Source organism: Cygnus atratus, chromosome 28 (genome assembly GCF_013377495.2).
Source record: "Cygnus atratus isolate AKBS03 ecotype Queensland, Australia chromosome 28, CAtr_DNAZoo_HiC_assembly, whole genome shotgun sequence".
In the NCBI taxonomy this organism is placed as follows: Eukaryota; Metazoa; Chordata; class Aves; order Anseriformes; family Anatidae; genus Cygnus; species Cygnus atratus.
The window spans coordinates 1,698,014-1,716,969 of record NC_066389.1 but is presented as its reverse complement, the minus strand read 5'-3'; the positions used below and the strand labels follow the sequence as shown (position 1 = coordinate 1,716,969).

Below are 18,956 nucleotides of genomic sequence, written 5' to 3'. Positions count from 1 at the left end.
GCCAATGAGCGCGGGGGGGGCGGCCCCGGACGGCCCCGGGGGGGGGCGGCGCCGGCTGCGGCCGGGGCAAGGCGTGTGAGGGGCGTGCTGCTTGTGCAAGGTGCGTGCAGGGTGTGCAAGGCACGCGGGGCTCGTGCAAGGAGTGTGCAAGGCATGTGCAGGGCGTGCAAGGGGCATGCTGCTTGTGCAAGGTGTGTGCAGGGCGTGCAAGGGGCATGGTGCTTGTGCAAGGCGTATGCAGGGCGTGCAAGGCATGTGCAGGGCGTGCAAGGAGGGATCAAGGGGCATACTGCTTGTGCAAGGTGCGTGCAGGGTACACAAGGCGCATGGCGCTCGTGCAAGGAGCGTGCAAGGCGCATGCTGCTTGTGCAGGGCATGTAAGACGTTAAGGCTTGTACAGGACGTGTGCAAGGCTTGTGCAGGGCGTGGAAGGTGTGCAAGACGTGTTGCACGCTGGGGCAAGGGGAAGGCTGTGCACGGGCACTGCGGTGAGCGCAGACACAGGAATCAACGCTGCCAGAGCCGAAAGGGGGCTACAGGAAAGCTGGGGGGAGACTCTTTGTCAGGGGGTGCAGCGCGGGGAGCAGGGTAACGGATTGAGGCAGAAGAGGGGAGGTTTGGGTCAGGTATCAGGAAGAAATCCTGCCCCAGGAGGGCGGCAAGGCCCTGGCGCAGGCTGCCCGGAGGAGCTGGGGGTGCCCAAGGCCAGGCTGGATGGGGCTGGGGAGAGGAACGAGGTGGGTTTTGAGGTCTCTGCCAACCCAACCCTTTCCCCGACTCTGCGGTCAAGAGTTGCAAAGGAAATCCTGTTAAATCAAACCGCAAAGCTGACGAAACCTGAGGCTACGCACTGGCAGCTTGTGCTAATTAAATCCTGCTCGCCCGGTTCAGCGTGGTGAAGAGAAAGAAGTGCGTGGCTGCGACCCACACCTTGCCCCACACCTCGCTGCACGGGTCACACGTAGGGCATGGGGCAGCACCGGGGGCTCTCAGCACCACGACCGGAGCTGGAGATCCCCTGTGGGGCTGCACCGTACCCGTGCCCCCGCTGCCCGACCAAGGAAAGTTCCACATCTGCGGGGTTTCGCCCCATTTGCTCTTTCCCCCCCAACGTTTTCTTAAGACCACGAAGTGCACTCCAACCAGAACGTGAAAGAAACACGCAGCCACAAATTGAATGCTGTTTTAATGGACAAATATGATAAAAAGATGTCAATTTAAATTCAAATATATCAAGAAATGTTCAGCTATCCACATCCGAACACAGGAGCTGTGCAACAGCTTCACTCCAATTCTTTTACACTACATGCAAAAATACCAATTAATTTTGGCAGAACAATTCAGCACCTTTTCCAATTCCTGCAATTAATCATTTTTGATACATGCAGGCTTCTCTTTCAAATCATCTCACACCATGAGAACAGATGCCTGACAGAGGTTCATACCATTTGTAAATACGTACGTACATCTGTACACAAATCCTGGTATTCTGGCATGAAGTATGTGGTTAAAGGTATGAAGAATGCTTGCTTATTGTTTGTCTGGTGCCTTTGGTCTGGAAAAAAATGAATCAAACATCCGTAACTGTTCTAGTTCTGCTTGCTTTGTAGTAAAAACAAGAATTGTAACACAGCTTAACAGCTTTCCTAAACCTGCTCCAGAAATTAAGAAACCTGCTCCAGAAATTAACCCCGAGACTCGAGGATTTTGGGCCCCAGAGGGCAGGTTCTGACCAAGGGGTTCCTCAGCTTTGAAATACAGCCCAGAAAATGTTACCAGTGAAATCTCTCCTTGCAGTTAACGAACGTACACAAGCGCCATCAGGATTTAAGCACGTTGTTAGCAGGGAGCCAAATCCCCCAAATCACCTTTGTTACAGTTTTTTTTTAATTTTTATTCCAGAGTTACATCAGTAGCCAGCCTCTATCTTTCCTGATGGGGATACAACCTCCTATAGAAAGGAACTTTGATTTATTCCACAGGGCTTCTTGGCAGATTTTTCCTTAGAATCCACAACATTTTGACTGCAAATAGAACAAGGTCCCTGAAAGAACATTTAAATGTTAACAATCGCATTAAACAACCAAATGGAAGTGGTGTGGAGAAGCACCCTGGAAGACAACAGCCGGGAGAGGGGTGTCTAAAACTGCTCCTTCGGCTCACTGATTTTTCTCCTTTTTGGCAGCACGTCTTGACTGGACGAGGGTTCAGTCTGCAGGGAGAAACCATGCACAGCATTACAGGTCATGGTGCTGCGTGGGCTGCTCCTCGCTGCCACCACGTCTAACGAGGGGAAAATCCACCCCGAACCCGGCTGCGCGAGGTGCTGAGCACTCGTGCTGCTCCCCACTGCACACTCAGAGGTTTTAACACCCGAAGCAACATCTGGGCACCGAAGTTTTTCCAGCACAACCCCGCCGGCGGCTGAGGAAAGAGCAGGGGATTTATTTACACTACAAGGGCAGTGCCCCCGCGTGCTCCAGCTTCAGGCAACGCGCCCCAAGCCCAGTTCCTGGAGCACCGTGCCACCTTCCGACCTCCATCTGGGCATTTCTCACTTGCACACCTATGACAAGGTGAGAATTCAGCCTCTAGCTCTGCAGCACCTCTGCTGGTTTAAAGCAACTGCCGCGTCTAAATTCTAGCATTGTTTCAGTTTTTTCAGCATGAATTGTAACAAAGGTTGGAGTTTTATTCACTGCTTGCAATAGAAAAAGTCTTAGAGAAGAACAGAAATAGAAGAAAACCTGATACTAACAGTGTAGGTTTGAAATATCTTCCCGCTTCTTGTCCTGCTCTCTGACATATTAAGTTCAGATGTCTTACTTGCCAAATGATCAACCTAAAATGAGAAAATAAATGTTTGCTTGTGACAGCAGTAAAAAAATACACATCAGAGGGTTCAGTGTGCAGAGAGATTTGGCTCTGCTCACCACAGCACTTTACCTGAAACTTAAATTCAGGAGTATTTGCAATGAAATCAACAGCACCACTTAGAGGCAGGGGTGTTAAACAGCCCTGGCAGATCAAAGCATCAGTTTTTTTACACAACTCAGTTTTTTTTACAACTCAGTTACCTGGGACTACCCTGCTTTAAGAAATCTTAGGGACCTGCATTTGAAGTAGTCCCCCACATTTAAATTATAATATTTCGCCTTTTTTTTTTTTTTCCCCAGGGAATATACTCTGAGTTTTAAGCCCGAGGAATAAGGCTGTATCTTAAGTTTTAATCAACATCTTAAAAACCAAGTTTTTATCTGCTGGAATTAGAAATTTCTGTTAGGCAGAGTGCTTAGTTACGGCAATTTATAAACATGGGAAATTGCTTTTCCATTTCTTGTAGCATCAGTCAGACCAGCTGTTTAGTTTGAAAACTGATCAGAGCACCAGCCTTTGGTTATTCATTCTGATTGCTGTAGAATATTAACCGTTTTTGTAAGACACTGGAAATTAAAATCTTAACGTGCTCTATTGCTGAAAATACTGTTATAAATAACCCTTCAGCAGATTACTGATTAATCACTTGAGTTAACTCAAAATATGGAGTTGAAAGAAGCTTCACAAAAGCTCGAGTAAAAGGTGAGGATGGCAGAGTGTGGTTTCCATACCTGGCGATTAGAAACGTACAGACTCCTGTTCTCTCCAGCCTTCGTAACTTCACCCCCTCCACGAGGGAAACTCGGGTCTATAAAAGTTGTTAAATAACAAAGCACACAGTCGACAATGCACTAACAGCCTCTTACCACTGCAACACTTTGACGCGACGAAAACGCGCGCTTTTATGTGATACAGACTCACACGTGCTCTTTGGAAGGATGGGCGCGATCCCCAAATTCTCAACGTACTGCTCAATGCTCATCTACATCACAACTTGCTTGTGAGGATAAAGCCTCACGGGTCGGTTTTGTACTTCTGGCACGCTTCTGCCCGTTCCAAACCACTGTCAGCAGGTGGCTGGTGCTTTGTAACCCAGCCACGTGCAGCTGAGGACCTCTGCCCGCAGCTCCAGGTCACAAAGACCAGGCAGGAGGAGGAAAGAATGAGCTCTGAGAGCTGGAGAGGTTTCTTTTTTGTTGCTTCTAATGCACTGTGGTTTTTCCTAAGATCCACGTATAAGCACAAACTGGTTAGAGGTGACAAACAGGTTCTTCAGACAGGGAAATGACTAACTGAAGTATTTCTGGATGACAACCGCATTTTTCTGATAGTCTCGCAGGTCCCATAAAAAAGCATTATACCAACCCTGTAAGACAAGCTATTCATCATACTTTTACGGTTGGTTTTTTTTTTTTTTTTTTGAATTCTTGTGAATTTCTAAAAGCACATAAAAGCTGGATAGCTTTCAGTGGGTACTGCAATTCTGCAGCCTACTTACATCAAGAGAAAAAGTGGTTTACATGTGCTCTTTCCCACGCACTTCCGTGATTATTTTTCAACAGCATGGGAATATTAAGCTGTTTTGGAGAAGTTGCACATTTCTGAAAAACAACTGTAATGCCACTATTTAAATACAGAGCCTGTGCAGTGTTGGACTTTGATACCCCAACACATTAAAAAAAAAATCTAGGCTCAATTTGCTTTGTCCAACTGCCTCTGCAAGCGCTCAGACACCACAACAGCCCCAACAAGTTGCTTTCTGTGACGGGGTTTGGAGGGCCAAAAGCCTTAGAACTAACATGGCTGCTGGTTTTAGTTACGTGGGGAGGAATGTCTGGCAGTTTTTAATGGAAAAAAAAGGTGTTATTGCAGTCTGCAGAACCAGAGTTAACACTTCAAAGCAGATATAACTTAAGGGAAATACATAAGGAGAACAAACAGGGCAAGCAGCAGCAATAATGGGTATTTCTTCTATGAGCACCATGCATTTATCTCCACAGCAGCCCTCGCATCTACAACAGGAAAACATTTTATCATGGCTTCTGATCCAAAGGCTTCCGTCACCCCCAATTTTGGTTGTAAAGTGCTTTTTTTAAAAAAAAAAAAAAAAAACTTGTCTTGAGCAGCCTGTTCTTTTGGCTATCCTGTTTTACGTGAGAGTATCAACATTCCGGAGCGTACTTGTCTACATTATCTCTGCTTAATCTTCTCTCCAAAAGGGCACTTCGTTCCTCTTTCATCCTTCCTTGCTGTGTTTGAAATAGTTGATGTACAGCAAGTGGGCGTCAGTATGGCCTGGGTGCCTCCTGGTAGCTTCAGAGATGAGGAGATCTGCAAGCAGTGGTTCACCCTAGGTGAGCCTAGGGGCTCAGACTTTGCTATCTAAGGGAATCCAAAGGGAAATCGTTTGCTACTTTTCCTCCTCGTTTCTCTGAAGTCTTAAGAGGGAAGCTTCTGCTGGGAGATGCCCAAGGACAGCGTTCGCTGTACCATGTTTTGAGCCAGAGACAGTCTGGGTTGGCATGAGGGACGCTGAGTAAGAAAGCCCGAGTGCTTCCAGGGAGCATGCCTGGTAGCGGCTGTGGTCAGGCTGATGCAGCCGGGGTGTTGTTTTATTGGCACTTCTGCGTTCGGAGCTTACAGCTGAGGACGTTTATATGACTCACGCAAGCAAGCGGCACAGACTATTTATAAAGGCTAAGAAATTCAACACCACCAGTGCTGTTCTTCAGCAGACAGGATCAGTAGGTACTTCCCAACGTGCTGCATTATCAGGAAGGATGTAACTGTTGATTGATGAAAAGGGAGAAGGAAGCTTCATCTTGTGGTGTTAGATTATCAGAGTAAGACTTCACTCGTATTTCCTGCAGAATTCTCAGTTGAACTGCTTATGGAAGTTGCACAAAACTTCAATAAAACACGTTAATGTCTTTGGTACCTTCTTGAGAAGTACTGCCTGGTAGGCTTCACCTTGGACTTTGCTTTTTGCTGCTGCTCACATTGCGTGCGTAGTTTTACATTGACAGAGAAACGTTAGGATTTTACTGGAGAAAACTCAGCTTTGCCAGAACTTGTACCCACTAAAACTAAACCAGTTTTAAAAAAAAATTAGCAATAACTTGCGATTAGCGAAGCACTTCGTGTAGCCAGTGTGAGAAAAGGGCCACTGTAAGCAGCCAGAAAAGCCACTGAAGTAGCCAATGGCACAGACACGATCACACAATGAACCATAAAACTTAGATAAGTTCCTGACTGTACCAGGAATAGCAAACCACAGCGATGAACCACTGTGAGAAGAACGTGCATTGTATGCAGAGGTAATTTCACATGGATATAATTCAGCCCACCACAAATTAAACCGTCCTGTGCACATGAGCCCTGATGGTCTTCATTCATTCACGATCACACAAACTGAAGCAGGTATGGACTGCAGAATCACACTACTGTCCTACCATGGTCAGAGCATAATGAGAAAGGTGGCTAGAAGTGGTATTTTGCCAAATTTGGACTCTAAAGTCTGTAATAACAGGCTCAAGAGCACCTGGGACTACTCCAGCAAGCGTTATCTTAACATTAAATACATTAGCAAAAACAAAGTAATAAAAAATCAAGCGGCAACAGATTTCTTCTAAATACATAACACGTTTGGTTTAGCTTATCTGATAAAAGAGAAGATCATGATTTCAGAGCAGAAAAACAGAAATGGCTGTTTCCTAACAAAGTGCTTCACAGAACAAATCCACAATAAAACAAAGGCATAGCAACGTGCAGGAGGAAAACACTGCAAATCTGAATACAGCAGCCTACATCAGAAAACTGAGTATTTCTTTGAGTAGCATCAGGAAAGAGGCACAAACTGAAGAGACTTGAAAAATAGATATAAATTTTACCTTGAGCTTCCAGAGTATTTACGTGATTATTATCTTCCACTTTATTATCTAACACGGGGTCTTCCTAGATTAAGGAAAAGGTCCGTTACTTACAGCAGGCATAAAGAAAAGTTTCTACTCACAAAAGCTTAGGAACAGATCCTATTAGATGGATTCTTGGTGAAACAAACTGCTTTAAAATAATCAAAGATGATATGGGACATACAGACTAGCTCAGCGTTAGTTATCAACGCAAGCATACATTTAATTCAATTACTGAAAAACCTGTCCAGGATATTAAAACCTTAACAGATGCTAGGAGAAAACCATCGGTGCACCAGCTGCTGCCTTTGTGTTGCTGGCGAAGCAGCGATGGAGCCGTGCAGAGAGGCAGGGGGCTGCCAAACTGCTGCTGGGGAGGCACTGGTAAGGAGGACGAGCCAGAAGCCCTGAAGCTCCGTTCTCACCTATGGCCAGTATGGATCAGCAGAGGATTTCTGCACCCAACAGCCCCTAAGTGTTCCCTGCCGCCTGCCTTGGCCAGCCCCAGAGCATCCAGGTCCAACGCTCAGCACCATCTCAGAGGCTCCAGCACCAGCAGGACGCGTGAGCCCGTCGGCACGTTCAGATTCGGCTCTGTGCTTTTCCCGAGAGAAATCCCAATCCAGATCCAAACTGAGCCACAGCATCCCCAGCTGGGTTTACCCCGTGGTCCAAGAGCAAATTCAGCCCCGGTCAGCACTGCCTGGCCGCAGTGGATCGCTTGGGATGGGCACGGGACAGCGCCAGGGAGGTTTTGGGGTGGCTGGAGCTGAGCAAGCAGCCAAGTGTACCCGCAGCACACCGCTGCTTCCTCCCTTGCTGCTCCTCTCCTGCCTCGGAGGGCTCCCAGCAGCTCAGGCATTGCGCTGACGCACTTGTTCCACACTGCTTTAATGACAGACTGCCAACTGGAGAAGTACACTTAGAAGTGTGCTGACTACCTGCTGTGACACTTCAGTGTATCTGGAAATACCACATCCCTTATTAATATTACCGTCACAGGCGCAGTAGGATTAACAGCCCCTTTCTAGAACATAAACCACAACACATTTCAAGAAGCTGCACAAAGCACGTGAGCTCTTACATCCACGTGCTGGCTTTCTTCTGGAACCTCTCTGTCCACTCTGAGCACCTGGAGGGGCAGATCAGTATCTCCTTGCTTCAGCATGCTCTCCTCGGCGTTTTCCATCCTCTGTTTGTCAGTTGTCACTTTAACTTTCAGCATGTGAAAAGGCGTCGGCACTTCACCCACGTTAAGGTGCATTGGCTCTCCCTCAAATATCATCCCCTCACATTCACCCTCCTTAAAACCAGGAGGCTGGTAATCAGGTGGTGTAACTGCAGGGAAGAACACACGAGGTGTTGCATTGTAATTAAACGTGCTCTTGTCAAATTAATCTCAGCTTGCGCAGCTAAAAGACTTTTCTTCTTTAAATACAAAGAGCTATTCAAGAAAATTGTCTTGGGGGAGGGAATAATCAATACTCCATTTCAACTCCATGAAGTTCTTCTTCCCCTACACAAAACTATTTGAAACAGTTATATATATGAAAGGAGATGAACTAGAAACTCCGATTTTTCACTTCATAGCAGTAATAGGCACTGAAAGCAGAAGCTAGTGTCAACCATTTAAACAGTTAAAATAGAACTAATCTGGCAAACATATCACATCCTAATATACCGAGGTGAACTCCATTTGTTTTAAAACCCCACTGAAATCCTTGCTCCAATGAAGTCAGTTGTAAGACTGTTCTCCTACAGAGAGATCAGATCTGTGCCCCTTGGATTTTAGAAACTGTCACAAGAAATAATTAAGCACGGGAAAATTTAACAAGTCCCAGCCACCACAAAGATTATACATGAAAATATTTCTTTGAATTGTTTTCAAACGTCTAAGCACAGTTGATAAATTAAGGTAACAGGAAAATACTACCTTCGTCGTAATAAAACAGCTTCATGGTCAGGCAGACATCGTTTGGTAACGGACCTAGGTTTTGCATCAGAACATAAATCTTGCGAATGAGGAGGATGCTCGCTTTCTTGGTGTCTGCACAGGTGATTGGGGAATCACTCCCTTTAGTCTTGCTAGAAATGGACAAAGCGTTCAGCTTTTTTATACAGACCCAATGGTTTCAGTATTATAGTACACAGACACGTTGGAGAAGTAGACACCCCATCGCTGAGATCACAAGGACTGCAGTTCCTACCACCAACCTAGGTGAGCTGCGTGCTCTCTGTCCCTTGTAAGATCAAATTCTGAGCCAGGAACGTCAGGGAAGCGTTGGGGTGCAGCAGTTGTGACCAACAGCTATATTTTATGTTACACAATGCTTAAAAACCACACAGATCTGAAAGAGAAGTTGGTACGTTTGAAAGCCCCAACCCTGCTAGGTCTCACACACTTGCAGTATTTCAGGGGCAGCAAGTAACACTCCTGACTTTGACAGGGAAGGTTACTGATGAGGAAAGATGCCTGAGGGACTCCTGGCATCCGGCTCTGCAACATCCAACTCTTGTTTGGGGCAGCTGCTTGTGGAACTCTACCTTACTGTCGCTAAAAACGGAGAGGTCTTGCTCTGCTGCCACTCCCCGCTCCCTCCTCCTCACAGCCACCTTCCCAGCTGCGTTCCCTGGAACTTGTTAACATCTTTACAAGAGCCTGCATCGTTTCCCAGAAATCCACCCCAGGTTAGAGAGGTGTCAGAGGACCCGAACAGCCAGCCTAAGGCAAGTAACCGCCAGTTATTTCACAAGGCAACAGCGGCCTTTTGGAGGCACACCCGAAACGGTCTCAGATGTGTCTCGCAACTCCGCAGACACTTCTCTTTCCCCGCAGGGTGGCAAGGAAGCGGGACTTATTTTCAAATCAGCCTAGTGCACGAAGCCAGCCTGCAGTGGCTGCCTCCCACCTCCTGCCACCCCGCGACTTTCAGAGGTACGTAACCAAACTCAGGCCAAAGGATTGCAGCACTGTAGCCCACTCCACCTTTTTTTTTTTTTTTTTTGATTTTAAAAAGTCATTTTATGCCAGAGAAAAACTGGAAGGAGTACGTTACGCAAGGAAAGAACTTGTCACATTTCGATATTTGTTTAGAACAAGCTACTTCCTTGTAGCTAAGAAACATCTTTTGACTGCACATTTAACAAATACCCTCATGATATGCTAAAAGAATTCACTGTATTTTAAAAATAGCCCAACTAATACGGACACATTGATAAAATTAGTCTTAAGATCCAGATTTAAAAGAGCAAAAGCCAACCAGAAAATCTGAAGTTCTTACACTCGGGTTGGTGCACGCAATGAACTTTAAAGCTACAGAGCAGAACAGTCCCGGTGACAGTACCTGCTGAAATTCAGGAGTGGCCCATTGTGGGTGTACTTGAATTTGAAGTGATAACATTCAGTAATTGTCTGCAAACAAACAGCAATTATTGAAGTTGTCAAGCAAACAGCTACTGCTGCTGCTTCTACTCAGTCACCTATTAACTTTGTATTTAAACAAAACGATGATAGCTCTTAGCTCCCAGCCTCACATACACCATAGGAATACTTTAACAGTTTTAATGCACACTATATGAATCAAATCAAACCAACAATCTAAAGTCCGTCCCCCGCCCCGGAACCACCACAATGAAATATTTTAAAAGAAACTTCAGCAGAAGTTTTTAGAATTAAATATTCCATCCAAATTTCAACCGCTATGAAACTATTCCACACACCCCACAGACAGGGGGACAGTGGTTAGTTATGGATTTTCCCCCACGAAGAGCCACAGGTTTGTTACACAGAGTTAGGACGATGGATTCTTTACAGACACTGAACTCTGCAACTGTACTCTGCACTGGCTTGAGAGTAACCTGACAGAAGATGCTCAAAGGCATTGCAGAGCAATTCTTATTTGCTCTGCTGATGTCTACATTCAGCATTTTAAGCTTTTTTTTAAATGAGAGAAAATTCAGTCCTACTGCTCGTATATAGGCATGCATCACTCTGCCTATACTATCATTAGTCATCAAGGAAATTATCCCAGCAGATTTACCTGAGGATCTTCCGGATGGGTGTAGACCTGGATTTTTAAAAGTAAAGACAGGAAACAGATTAAGAACCGTACATACATTTAAGCATGTAGAGTAGCGCCTTACTTTTGACGTACTTACCGCTAGGACGATCATTCTTAGCTGTTGGAAACATAATTAAAGCAAAAAAAAATTAGATACACTCTACAGCCTATTTCTGCTTACCAAGCTGTTTTGTTTCTTTAGCTCTCAAAACCAATTATGACCACTGTAGGCCTATTTGAAGAAATCAAGCTCTTCATATGCTTAGCTCATCTGTTTAAGAAAGAATTCACTTTACTGGCTTAAGAATATCCCGAAGTATCCCTGACTAAGTGTTTCTACACACAAAGAACACTATCCTGAGACATAGCTAACTATTATAGCATGCTAAAGCAGAGCTACCCTGTAACCAGAGAGTCCTATAACTACAGTGGCAGGTAGTGGAATTATATAAACGAACATTCCCATACACTTAAAGTAACCAAACGATACTAGAAGACTTACATATTTCTTCTGCAAGGCATCATAGCATCCTAACATCCTGCAAAAAATCAAATAAGATTGTCCATCTAGTCCTGATTAAAATATCCCCACAAAATTAAAGTCTTTGTATAGTCTTACTACTGCTGTAGCAAAAATAATGCTTATTCCATTGCCTTTTTTATTAGTAATAAAAATTTTCACTTACAAAGTAAAAATATAACCTATGAGGAAATAAAACAATGCAATTGTACGCTTCTTGTCAAACTTTATGTATGGATTCACAAATCAGTTTATGAACACTTCAGCTGAACATGGGCATCTCTGAAGCACAAAGGAGTTATTATTTAGCTGCTGGAATTTTATTTTCATGTAACATGCAAACAGTACACCAAAACTTATTGTAATTTCTCCTGCGGTTCTTTTGAATACGGTCAACGAGCAGGCATTATTTTTGGCGTGTCCACGATGCTGAGTTACAGAACGCTGCTCACCTGTAAGCGACGAAGTGCTTGCACAAGCCCTTGCCAGCATCCCCAGGCTGCTGTGCCACTGCCCTCGCACGCTGACGCTCGGTGTGCGAGGGCAGGGCGACTTGCTGGGTGCTGCCCAGTCCCCTCTGCCACAGAAGCTGAGAACAGGCCACGGGTTACAGGGAGGAGGCCGTTCCCATCTCTGAGTGACCCAGTCGCACCTCCAACCTCACAGCTCAGCATCTCCAACACCTCAAGGCAGCTGCTGCAAAGCCCCAGCTGCTGAACTGCTTTGTTTCTAAATGCTCGACCTCTCATTCTGGTTTAAGTGTGAAAACAACAAAGGCGGCTTTTAGAGAGGTCCTAAAAATAAGGATGTGTCCTCTCAACGTCCTGATGCAGCTTGAGCTTGACCACAACACGTTCTGTGCATGGACAGTGACTCCAGTTTGCTTCCTAAAGGGTTCGATGCAGCCTGCTGTGGGATTAAATCCTGTGCGCGAAGTTGCTGCATCCTTCCCTCTGTCCTACAGAACCGAGAGGACCTCGGGAGTCGCCCAAACACTTCTCCAAGGAAATCAAAACCACACCTGGAGGCGCCCAGTAGTGAAACAACTGCAGGCAACACCTCAGTAATCAGAGGCCATCCCAGCAGTGAAAAAGTTCGAGGTACTTAAGCCCATTCTCCACAACGGCTGTGAAGAAATCCATTTCCCCAGGCAGACAAGAAACACCCCAGGTGCCCTTTGCCTCATATACACCTTTCTAAACAGCGGGGAGGGCAGCCAGGAATGAACCCCGTTGTTAACGGAAAGGAAAACAATAAATACCTCTAGTCCCAACTGAATGTGTGAACGTGCAAGAGGACTACCACCGGCAGAGACAACTCTGGTTTGGAATAGGAAGGCCCACAGTACCACTTTCTTACACAAAGTTAGAGCCAGACCTTTAAACACAAGATGCAGAAGAGCAACAGGTGCAGTTTTCAGGGGAACGCTGCACCCCCTAGCCAGCTACAGAGGAATCGCCCGTTAGGTTTTTTGCATCCATCTGCATCTTGAGCGTTCTCCTGTACCCATGGAAACCAAACATAAAGCACACTCACTCTAAACAATGACTGGTGCTCTATTAAACACTGAGTTGTAAGCTTCCTAGAAGAGGAACTAAAGAAATCAATTACAGCTTTACCAAAACGCATGCATTTTTATTTTCGAAGTAAAAAACTGCTACTAAAAACACTGCCTGTGCAGTTGTTTACTTGCAGAAAGCGAAGTTTTCTTTATAGTTGCAAGCTAGAAAGGTATCTTTCTGAGCTCACACACCACGTAAGTGTTCTAGTTAACTTACCATTTCACCAGCTGAGTAGAGCCAGGACAGTTCTTGTCTTCCCTCAGGATTTTGACACACAGATCTCAAAACAACAACAACAACAAAAATTTTTAAGGACGAAATTATGACACGAAAAGTGAAGTTCATTCTCCAGAATTGTATGTTAAAAGTAGACTATCATTTACATTGCTTTAAATATTCTAATTCCTGAATCAGCATCAGCCCTATCTTTAATAAAACTCAGTAATTATATTAGCAAAGTTTCATTACAGTCGTGAGAAATAGCTACTGCCTTTAATTAAACGAACCGAGCGTCTTTAAAAACAGCAACTTAACAACCACCCTGTGCCACTGTATCACGCAAAGCAGCTTGCAAACAGCCTGTTACCGTCCAGGTATCTTGTCCCATAGGCACTTTCAGGAAAGATCCCTCTCAGATACGTGATGCAGGACACTGCCACTGCCAAGAGCCTCTTCACGAGCGTCAGGGATTGCTGTTCAGTGGTTATTTTATTAGGGAATACAACCGCACTCTGAAAGAGAAAAATAGCTTTCAACATCAAACGTCTAGACTGCAGCCTGTTCCGCTGCCTACCTACTCTTTTAATTGACAAGTATTTATAAAACTAAGCATTTTCTTAACACTTGGTGTTACTACGTTTTTAGGACATCGCTGATTTCTACCAAGCGTATGACCGCAAAGTTCAGACTTTTATTTTGCTATTTTGCTACCGAGCACCTTTATGCATAGTTAAATGTTGAATTAGTCCATAATTTTCAAACGCAGAAAGCTTACAAAGCACCTGGGTGCATTATTTCAGCTAATATTCACTACGTTTTTCTTTATTCAAATAGCACGCTGTGCTGAAACACGAGAAAATCGTACCGCACAGTTCTTCTGCTTCTGAGCAGTTGCCATTTTGCTGATTTTACTCTTCTGGCTGTTAAGAAAACACCTGCATTAATGCACACACAACCGCTGCTCAGGAGTGCATTAAGCCCATGCTGCAGCTATTTGGTTTTATCGATCCAGTAGCTGAATCTACAGGTGGTTCCTGGGCAATCTACCTCCATCAATAAACAAACAGTAATTTAAATGAAACAGTACAGGAGGCCTTATCTAGTGATTGGCAGCATTAGACACGGGATTTTCACTTGTAATGACGAAGGGAAAAGCTGCATGAGCTAAGAGCAGAGATGCACGTGCATGACCGAAACCCACCCCAACCACCACCTACCCCCGCGTGTCAACACAGACCTTCCCACCCCAATATAATTAAAATATTTTGGGCCTATCGGCATGATGTAGGACCCTTTGAAAGGGATGCTACGGCATGTTAACACCAGCCAAAGCCAAACCATTCAGCTTTTGGCCAACGCCCCCAGACTTCGGTTGTTTTCCTTCACCATTTAAATGAAAACACACAGAAACAGAACCTTCCGTAGCTCCTTTTTTTTTTTTTTTTTTCTGTTCAACCACTTTTTGACAACCTCATTCAGTGGTTTAAGCATATGGTACGAACACCCCAAACAAGCCTTCCACAGCCCTGTCTCTTGAAGTGAGACGCGCCTGTGACGAAGGACAGCAATCCCTTCCCTTTGCAGTCCAGAAAACACACCACGTTGAAAATACACCTCCAGAAAATACACCACCAGGTTGACAAGGCCGCCCACAAGAAGCAAAAGGGCCTGGCAGAGACTCGCCCACAGCGCCCGCCCTCAATCCGCCCCCCCCCCACCGCTCCTCAGAACGCAACGGGAGCGGCCCGCCCGCTCCCCTCCGCTTTTATAGCCCGCGAGGGCCGTGTGCAAAACGGGGCGGGGCTACGAGCTCTGCACGCGGCTCCGCGGGCCGTGCTCAGCCCCGCCTCTTCTCTCAGGCGGCAGAGGGGCCGTGCGCAAAGCTCTCAGAGGGCCCCAGTCCCCTCCCAGTCCCCTCCCAGTCCCCTCCCAGTCCCCTCCCAGTCCCCTTTTTTCAGAGCTCACAGTTTTGCTCCGAGTTTCCCCCTACCCGCCCCCAGTTCCAGGGTTTTCAGCGTACAAACTAAATATGTATTTAAGAAGAATTTTAATCCACGCTCAGCTGTTGGGATTGCCTTGCACAACCAGTGCTCTGCTGCTACCAGTACGCAGAAAGGCCAAAAACACAATTAAAAGCACTTGTTGGTTTTATAATTAATGGGAGGGTGTTTTCTGTGTAGGTATGGAGGCAATTGTTAGAAATACGCATCAGGGGAGGCTTATGTCTTGGGATTTTAAAAGCCGTGTGCTCACACATACCCACCTTGCAATGTCTTCTTTTGGAACCACAGAATTCAAGTCACGGAGATGGAAATGCATCCCTAGAAAAGGATCCGGATACCGCCGGTGTTACCTTCAAAAGGCCATCATCAGCTCCGCTACTGCTTGTGTTCTGCACTGGGCAATCGCCAGGCCTTGGTTAGGGACCCCTCAGCCATGCAGGTCGCTGTCAGTGCCCACAACAAATTGCTGCACCCCAGCCTGTCTCCACGGTGCTGCAGGGGATGAGGCTCTAAGTGGGCCTCTTCCTTCAGCTACAGTTATAAATGCCATAATGTCAGTTGCTCCTGGACCTGAAAAATCTTTTGAGAAGGATGCTGCTGTGAAAAATGTAGTGAGGGAAGCGGTGCTTGTCTATGGGAAACCCAGGGAAGTTCCCACCAAGGTCAGCTGTGAGGCTGGGTCTTTTTATTCAATCAAATTTGGGAATCATTTTGACTAAAGAAGATGCTGCAAGTGCTATGATCAAGCTGGTAGTGGACATCCCGATTTCATGGGTCAGGAAAGACCCTTGGACACTCATAAACTCCTTGGACAGTACGAGTCTGAAGACAGCAGGGACAAGGAGAGCAGGAGACCTTGGACTCGTTTTGGAGGAAAAGCCTTTGTGGATGACCTGAGATGGAAGAACAATTAGGGCAAACTGCCTCTGTTCTCATCTATGTCTAGAAAACACGCATTTCCAGATCTTACAGATAAATGTTGAGATGCAAAGACCTTTGCTCAGTAAATCGGATCTGACACCTGCGTCTTACTTTTCTCATATGACACTTGGTAACTTTTTGGAGAGTCAGCTTTCTAGAGAAACAGGAACTGAGGTGTAACAGGAGGAAAGTTCAGTTAGCTTTAAACTTAACCCATTTTGCTGTTCTGATTATTATTTCCTATGATGCTATGATTCTATAGCCACACAATATCTTCTCCAGCCATCTCCTTTCTCTTGAGAGTTTTCCAATCTCTTCCGTTTCATCACATCAATTGGATGTCATCGCTCTGGCTCAGTGTTGATTGGGGGCACCTCTAAGAGTATTAACTTTGCTTCAGGCTTGGTAAGGCAGCAAAGCTTCATCCCCGTGGCTTTGTTCCCAGCAGAAGAGGCAGCTTTGCAAGTGGTTTTACGGACCTGAGGCTGTATACCTATGACAGTTTAAAAATCAAACAAATGAAAAGCCCAGAGAAACCCTGTTAGACAGGAGAAGAAGGAAGCATCAAGTGCTTTGTTGTCTGTGCCCCGTTCCATTTCATGCTTGCAAAATATGTTTAGCCCGCAAAACGGTGCAATAAAACAAAATGCCTCTTCTCACCAAGATGTGAAACATGCACGTAAAAATGACACGGGTACCACGGCAAGCCTTTGCGTTTGGGCTAGGTTTTAGAGAGGAAGAACCTCTGAAGAACCTAGGGAGAAAAACCCCGGTGTGATGCCACAGCTGCCACCTCAAGGGGCATCTCTGTGACATCAGAGGCATCTGTGCTCACCCCTGGGTGAGCCTGCGGTCTGCAGAGCCCCAGAGATGGCGAGGAGGGCTCCCCGCAAGAGGCGCCCAGGGGCATCGCCAGGCCCCTTGCAGAGCGGGGCCGCCTGCAAGGCCGCAGGGGAGGCAGCGGGGCCGAGCCACGGGTACGAGTCGGGTTGTTCCCACCCTGGGCCGGGGTGGAACCGTGGGCACGGGGACCTGTGGACGCAGGGACACACGGACACAGACCGAGGCGGCCAGTGGAGCGGGGTCAGCCTTGGGCAGCTGATGGAGGGCGACGCTGAGGCTTTACTGGGAGGCAGTAGCCCCAGGTTTTGCCTCACGGGGGGGGGGGGGGGCAAAACCCCGAGTTTTGCCCCACAGGGGGGCCAAGCCCCAAGTTTTGCTGCATGGGGAGGCCAAGCCCTAGGCTGGGGCCGCTCCTGCCGTAGCACGGCCGTGCCTGGCTGAGCGGGGTGGCCGTGCGGACGGGGACCCCACCAGTGTCCTGTGGGAGGAGCCCATGGTAGGGGACTGTCCCTGCTCCCTGAACAGCCTGAGGCTATTGAGGGTAGATTTAGATTAGATGTAAGGAAGAACTTCTTTACTCAGAGGGTGGTGAGGCACTGGAACAGGTTGCCCAGGGAACCTGTGGAGAACCCTGAAAATCACCCAGCTCCGCTGCCCTTTCTTGCTGCAGCTGGGAGGCCCCTGGGAGGCTTCCCAAGCTCTGTCCTCTGGCACGGGGCTCTGTTGAGGCTGCTCCTGCCTGCTGTGGCTCCTGCGGACAGACAGGCTCCGTCTTTTTCCTCCCACAGGTGCCTCCACGTGCAGGTTGGGCTGCAGGAGGTGAGGCACTCTTTGGAGTTAGTTCCTGGCTCTGCCAGCCAAGAGCCTGCAAGGCAGCATGGCACGGCCACGGAAGCTGCAGGTAAGCTGGGCGCTGCTGCTTGCTCTGAAGTCCTCTGGGGTGAACCCACGGAGCTCCTCTGTGCTCAGGGAAATCGCTCCAGCAACATTTCCTCCGTGGCAGAAGAACCACAGGCTGCCCTGCTCTGGGGCACGCCTCTGGTGGGGATCCAGGGCAAGAGACCTGACTTTGCGCTCATTTCCTTGCCCAGGGACGGTCGTCAGCACTGCTCGCCATCTGGCAAGGGCCCTCGTGCTGCAGACCCTCCTCAAGACTTGCATCTTTGCTGCGTACGTACAACACGTTTCTGTTGTGGACCGGGGGAGAAATGGGATGGCTGCGGGCCAGAGGGTGGCAAGGGGAGGGCAGCGGGTACTGCCTGGCCAGCACACCATGGCTACTGCTGGCCAAAGCTCAGGCGCTGCCGTTTCCATTCTGTAGTTGTGTTTACTTCCCTGGGTTATTCCCACGCCCTTTCTGAAGGTACTCCTGGAGCCCTTCCTTTGGGGAAGATCTGCCTGTGGCGTTGGACAGTGTGGACAGAAGGAGTGTTTCTCTTGAGGGCTGCCCGCTCAGCTTTCTCTCCACAGCAGGCTTCCAAAACGGCTTCTTTTCAGACTGCAAATGGAAATCCACCCACAGAGGGGTTTGCCCAAGGCTTGGAACGTTAACAACAACAAGACTCCCTCCTTTTTAGGCAAAAGATGACCCTGCACAAGAAGGAGTTCTTGAAAATCTTCATCGTGGTCTCAGTGACCCTCGGTGAGTTTTCACGAGCAAACGTCTGGCAGCGGCCACGTTCCCCATGTCCTCCTTTCACCTGCTGCCACATGGCAGCAGGAGGAGACAACGTGACCACAGGGACCGTTCGCAGCCCCAGCAAAATAACCATCTCTCGGTGATGTGCACCGCAGCAGCTGGCGCAGTTTGCTGCGGGACCTCGCGGCTAGCCTGGAAAACGGGGGCAAGGAAAGCGGCCCAGGTGAGCGACTGCTGTGGGACAGGCAGCTCCTACAGGAGTGCTGCTGATGGGAGCTGGGTGAATCGCTGGCTGCTCTGGTTCCCGGTGGAGTGACCCGAGGAAGCGGCAGCTTTGCCGTGTCTTCTTGGGGAAGCCTGTGGGGAGCCCCAGCAGCTTCGGTTCTCTAACAGAGAGCTT

The 18,956-nt window shown here is 47.4% G+C and overlaps 1 protein-coding gene across 2 annotated transcripts; it reads right to left on the bottom strand.

The window, feature by feature from the left end:
• Positions 1 to 1,321: 1,321 nt before the first annotated feature.
• On the bottom strand, positions 1,322 to 14,063 carry HORMAD1 (HORMA domain containing 1). 2 transcript variants are annotated; one of them, XM_035571109.2, is made up of 14 exons: positions 14,016 to 14,063; positions 13,518 to 13,662; positions 13,148 to 13,211; positions 11,352 to 11,388; positions 10,947 to 10,967; positions 10,829 to 10,855; positions 10,133 to 10,200; positions 8,722 to 8,873; positions 7,873 to 8,126; positions 6,768 to 6,831; positions 3,609 to 3,685; positions 2,759 to 2,842; positions 2,111 to 2,212; positions 1,322 to 1,555 (listed from the first exon to the last, which is right to left on the bottom strand). In XM_035571109.2, exons 1-13 carry the CDS (start codon positions 14,046 to 14,048, stop codon positions 2,141 to 2,143), a joined length of 1,098 nt encoding a protein of 365 aa, XP_035427002.1. In that variant the 5' UTR covers positions 14,049 to 14,063; the 3' UTR covers positions 1,322 to 1,555; positions 2,111 to 2,140. The 2 variants fall into 2 exon arrangements, with proteins under 2 accessions (XP_035427002.1, XP_035427001.1); XM_035571108.2 differs by having other exon boundaries at positions 1,322 to 2,212.
• Between the last annotated feature and the right edge of the window lie 4,893 nt (positions 14,064 to 18,956).

What these genes read in the sequence shown, in the direction of transcription:
- HORMAD1 (XM_035571108.2), bottom strand. Translation starts at nt 14,048, where the DNA reads ATGGCAACTGCTCAGAAGCAGAAGAACTGTGCG. An exon ending in AGAAGCAGAAGAACTGTGCG is followed by an intron (nt 13,663 to 14,015) that starts GTACGATTTTCT and finishes TTTCTCTTTCAG; the next exon opens with AGTGCGGTTGTATTCCCTAA. An exon ending in ATGCCTTGCAGAAGAAATAT is followed by an intron (nt 10,968 to 11,351) that starts GTAAGTCTTCTA and finishes TGTTTCCAACAG; the next exon opens with CTAAGAATGATCGTCCTAGC.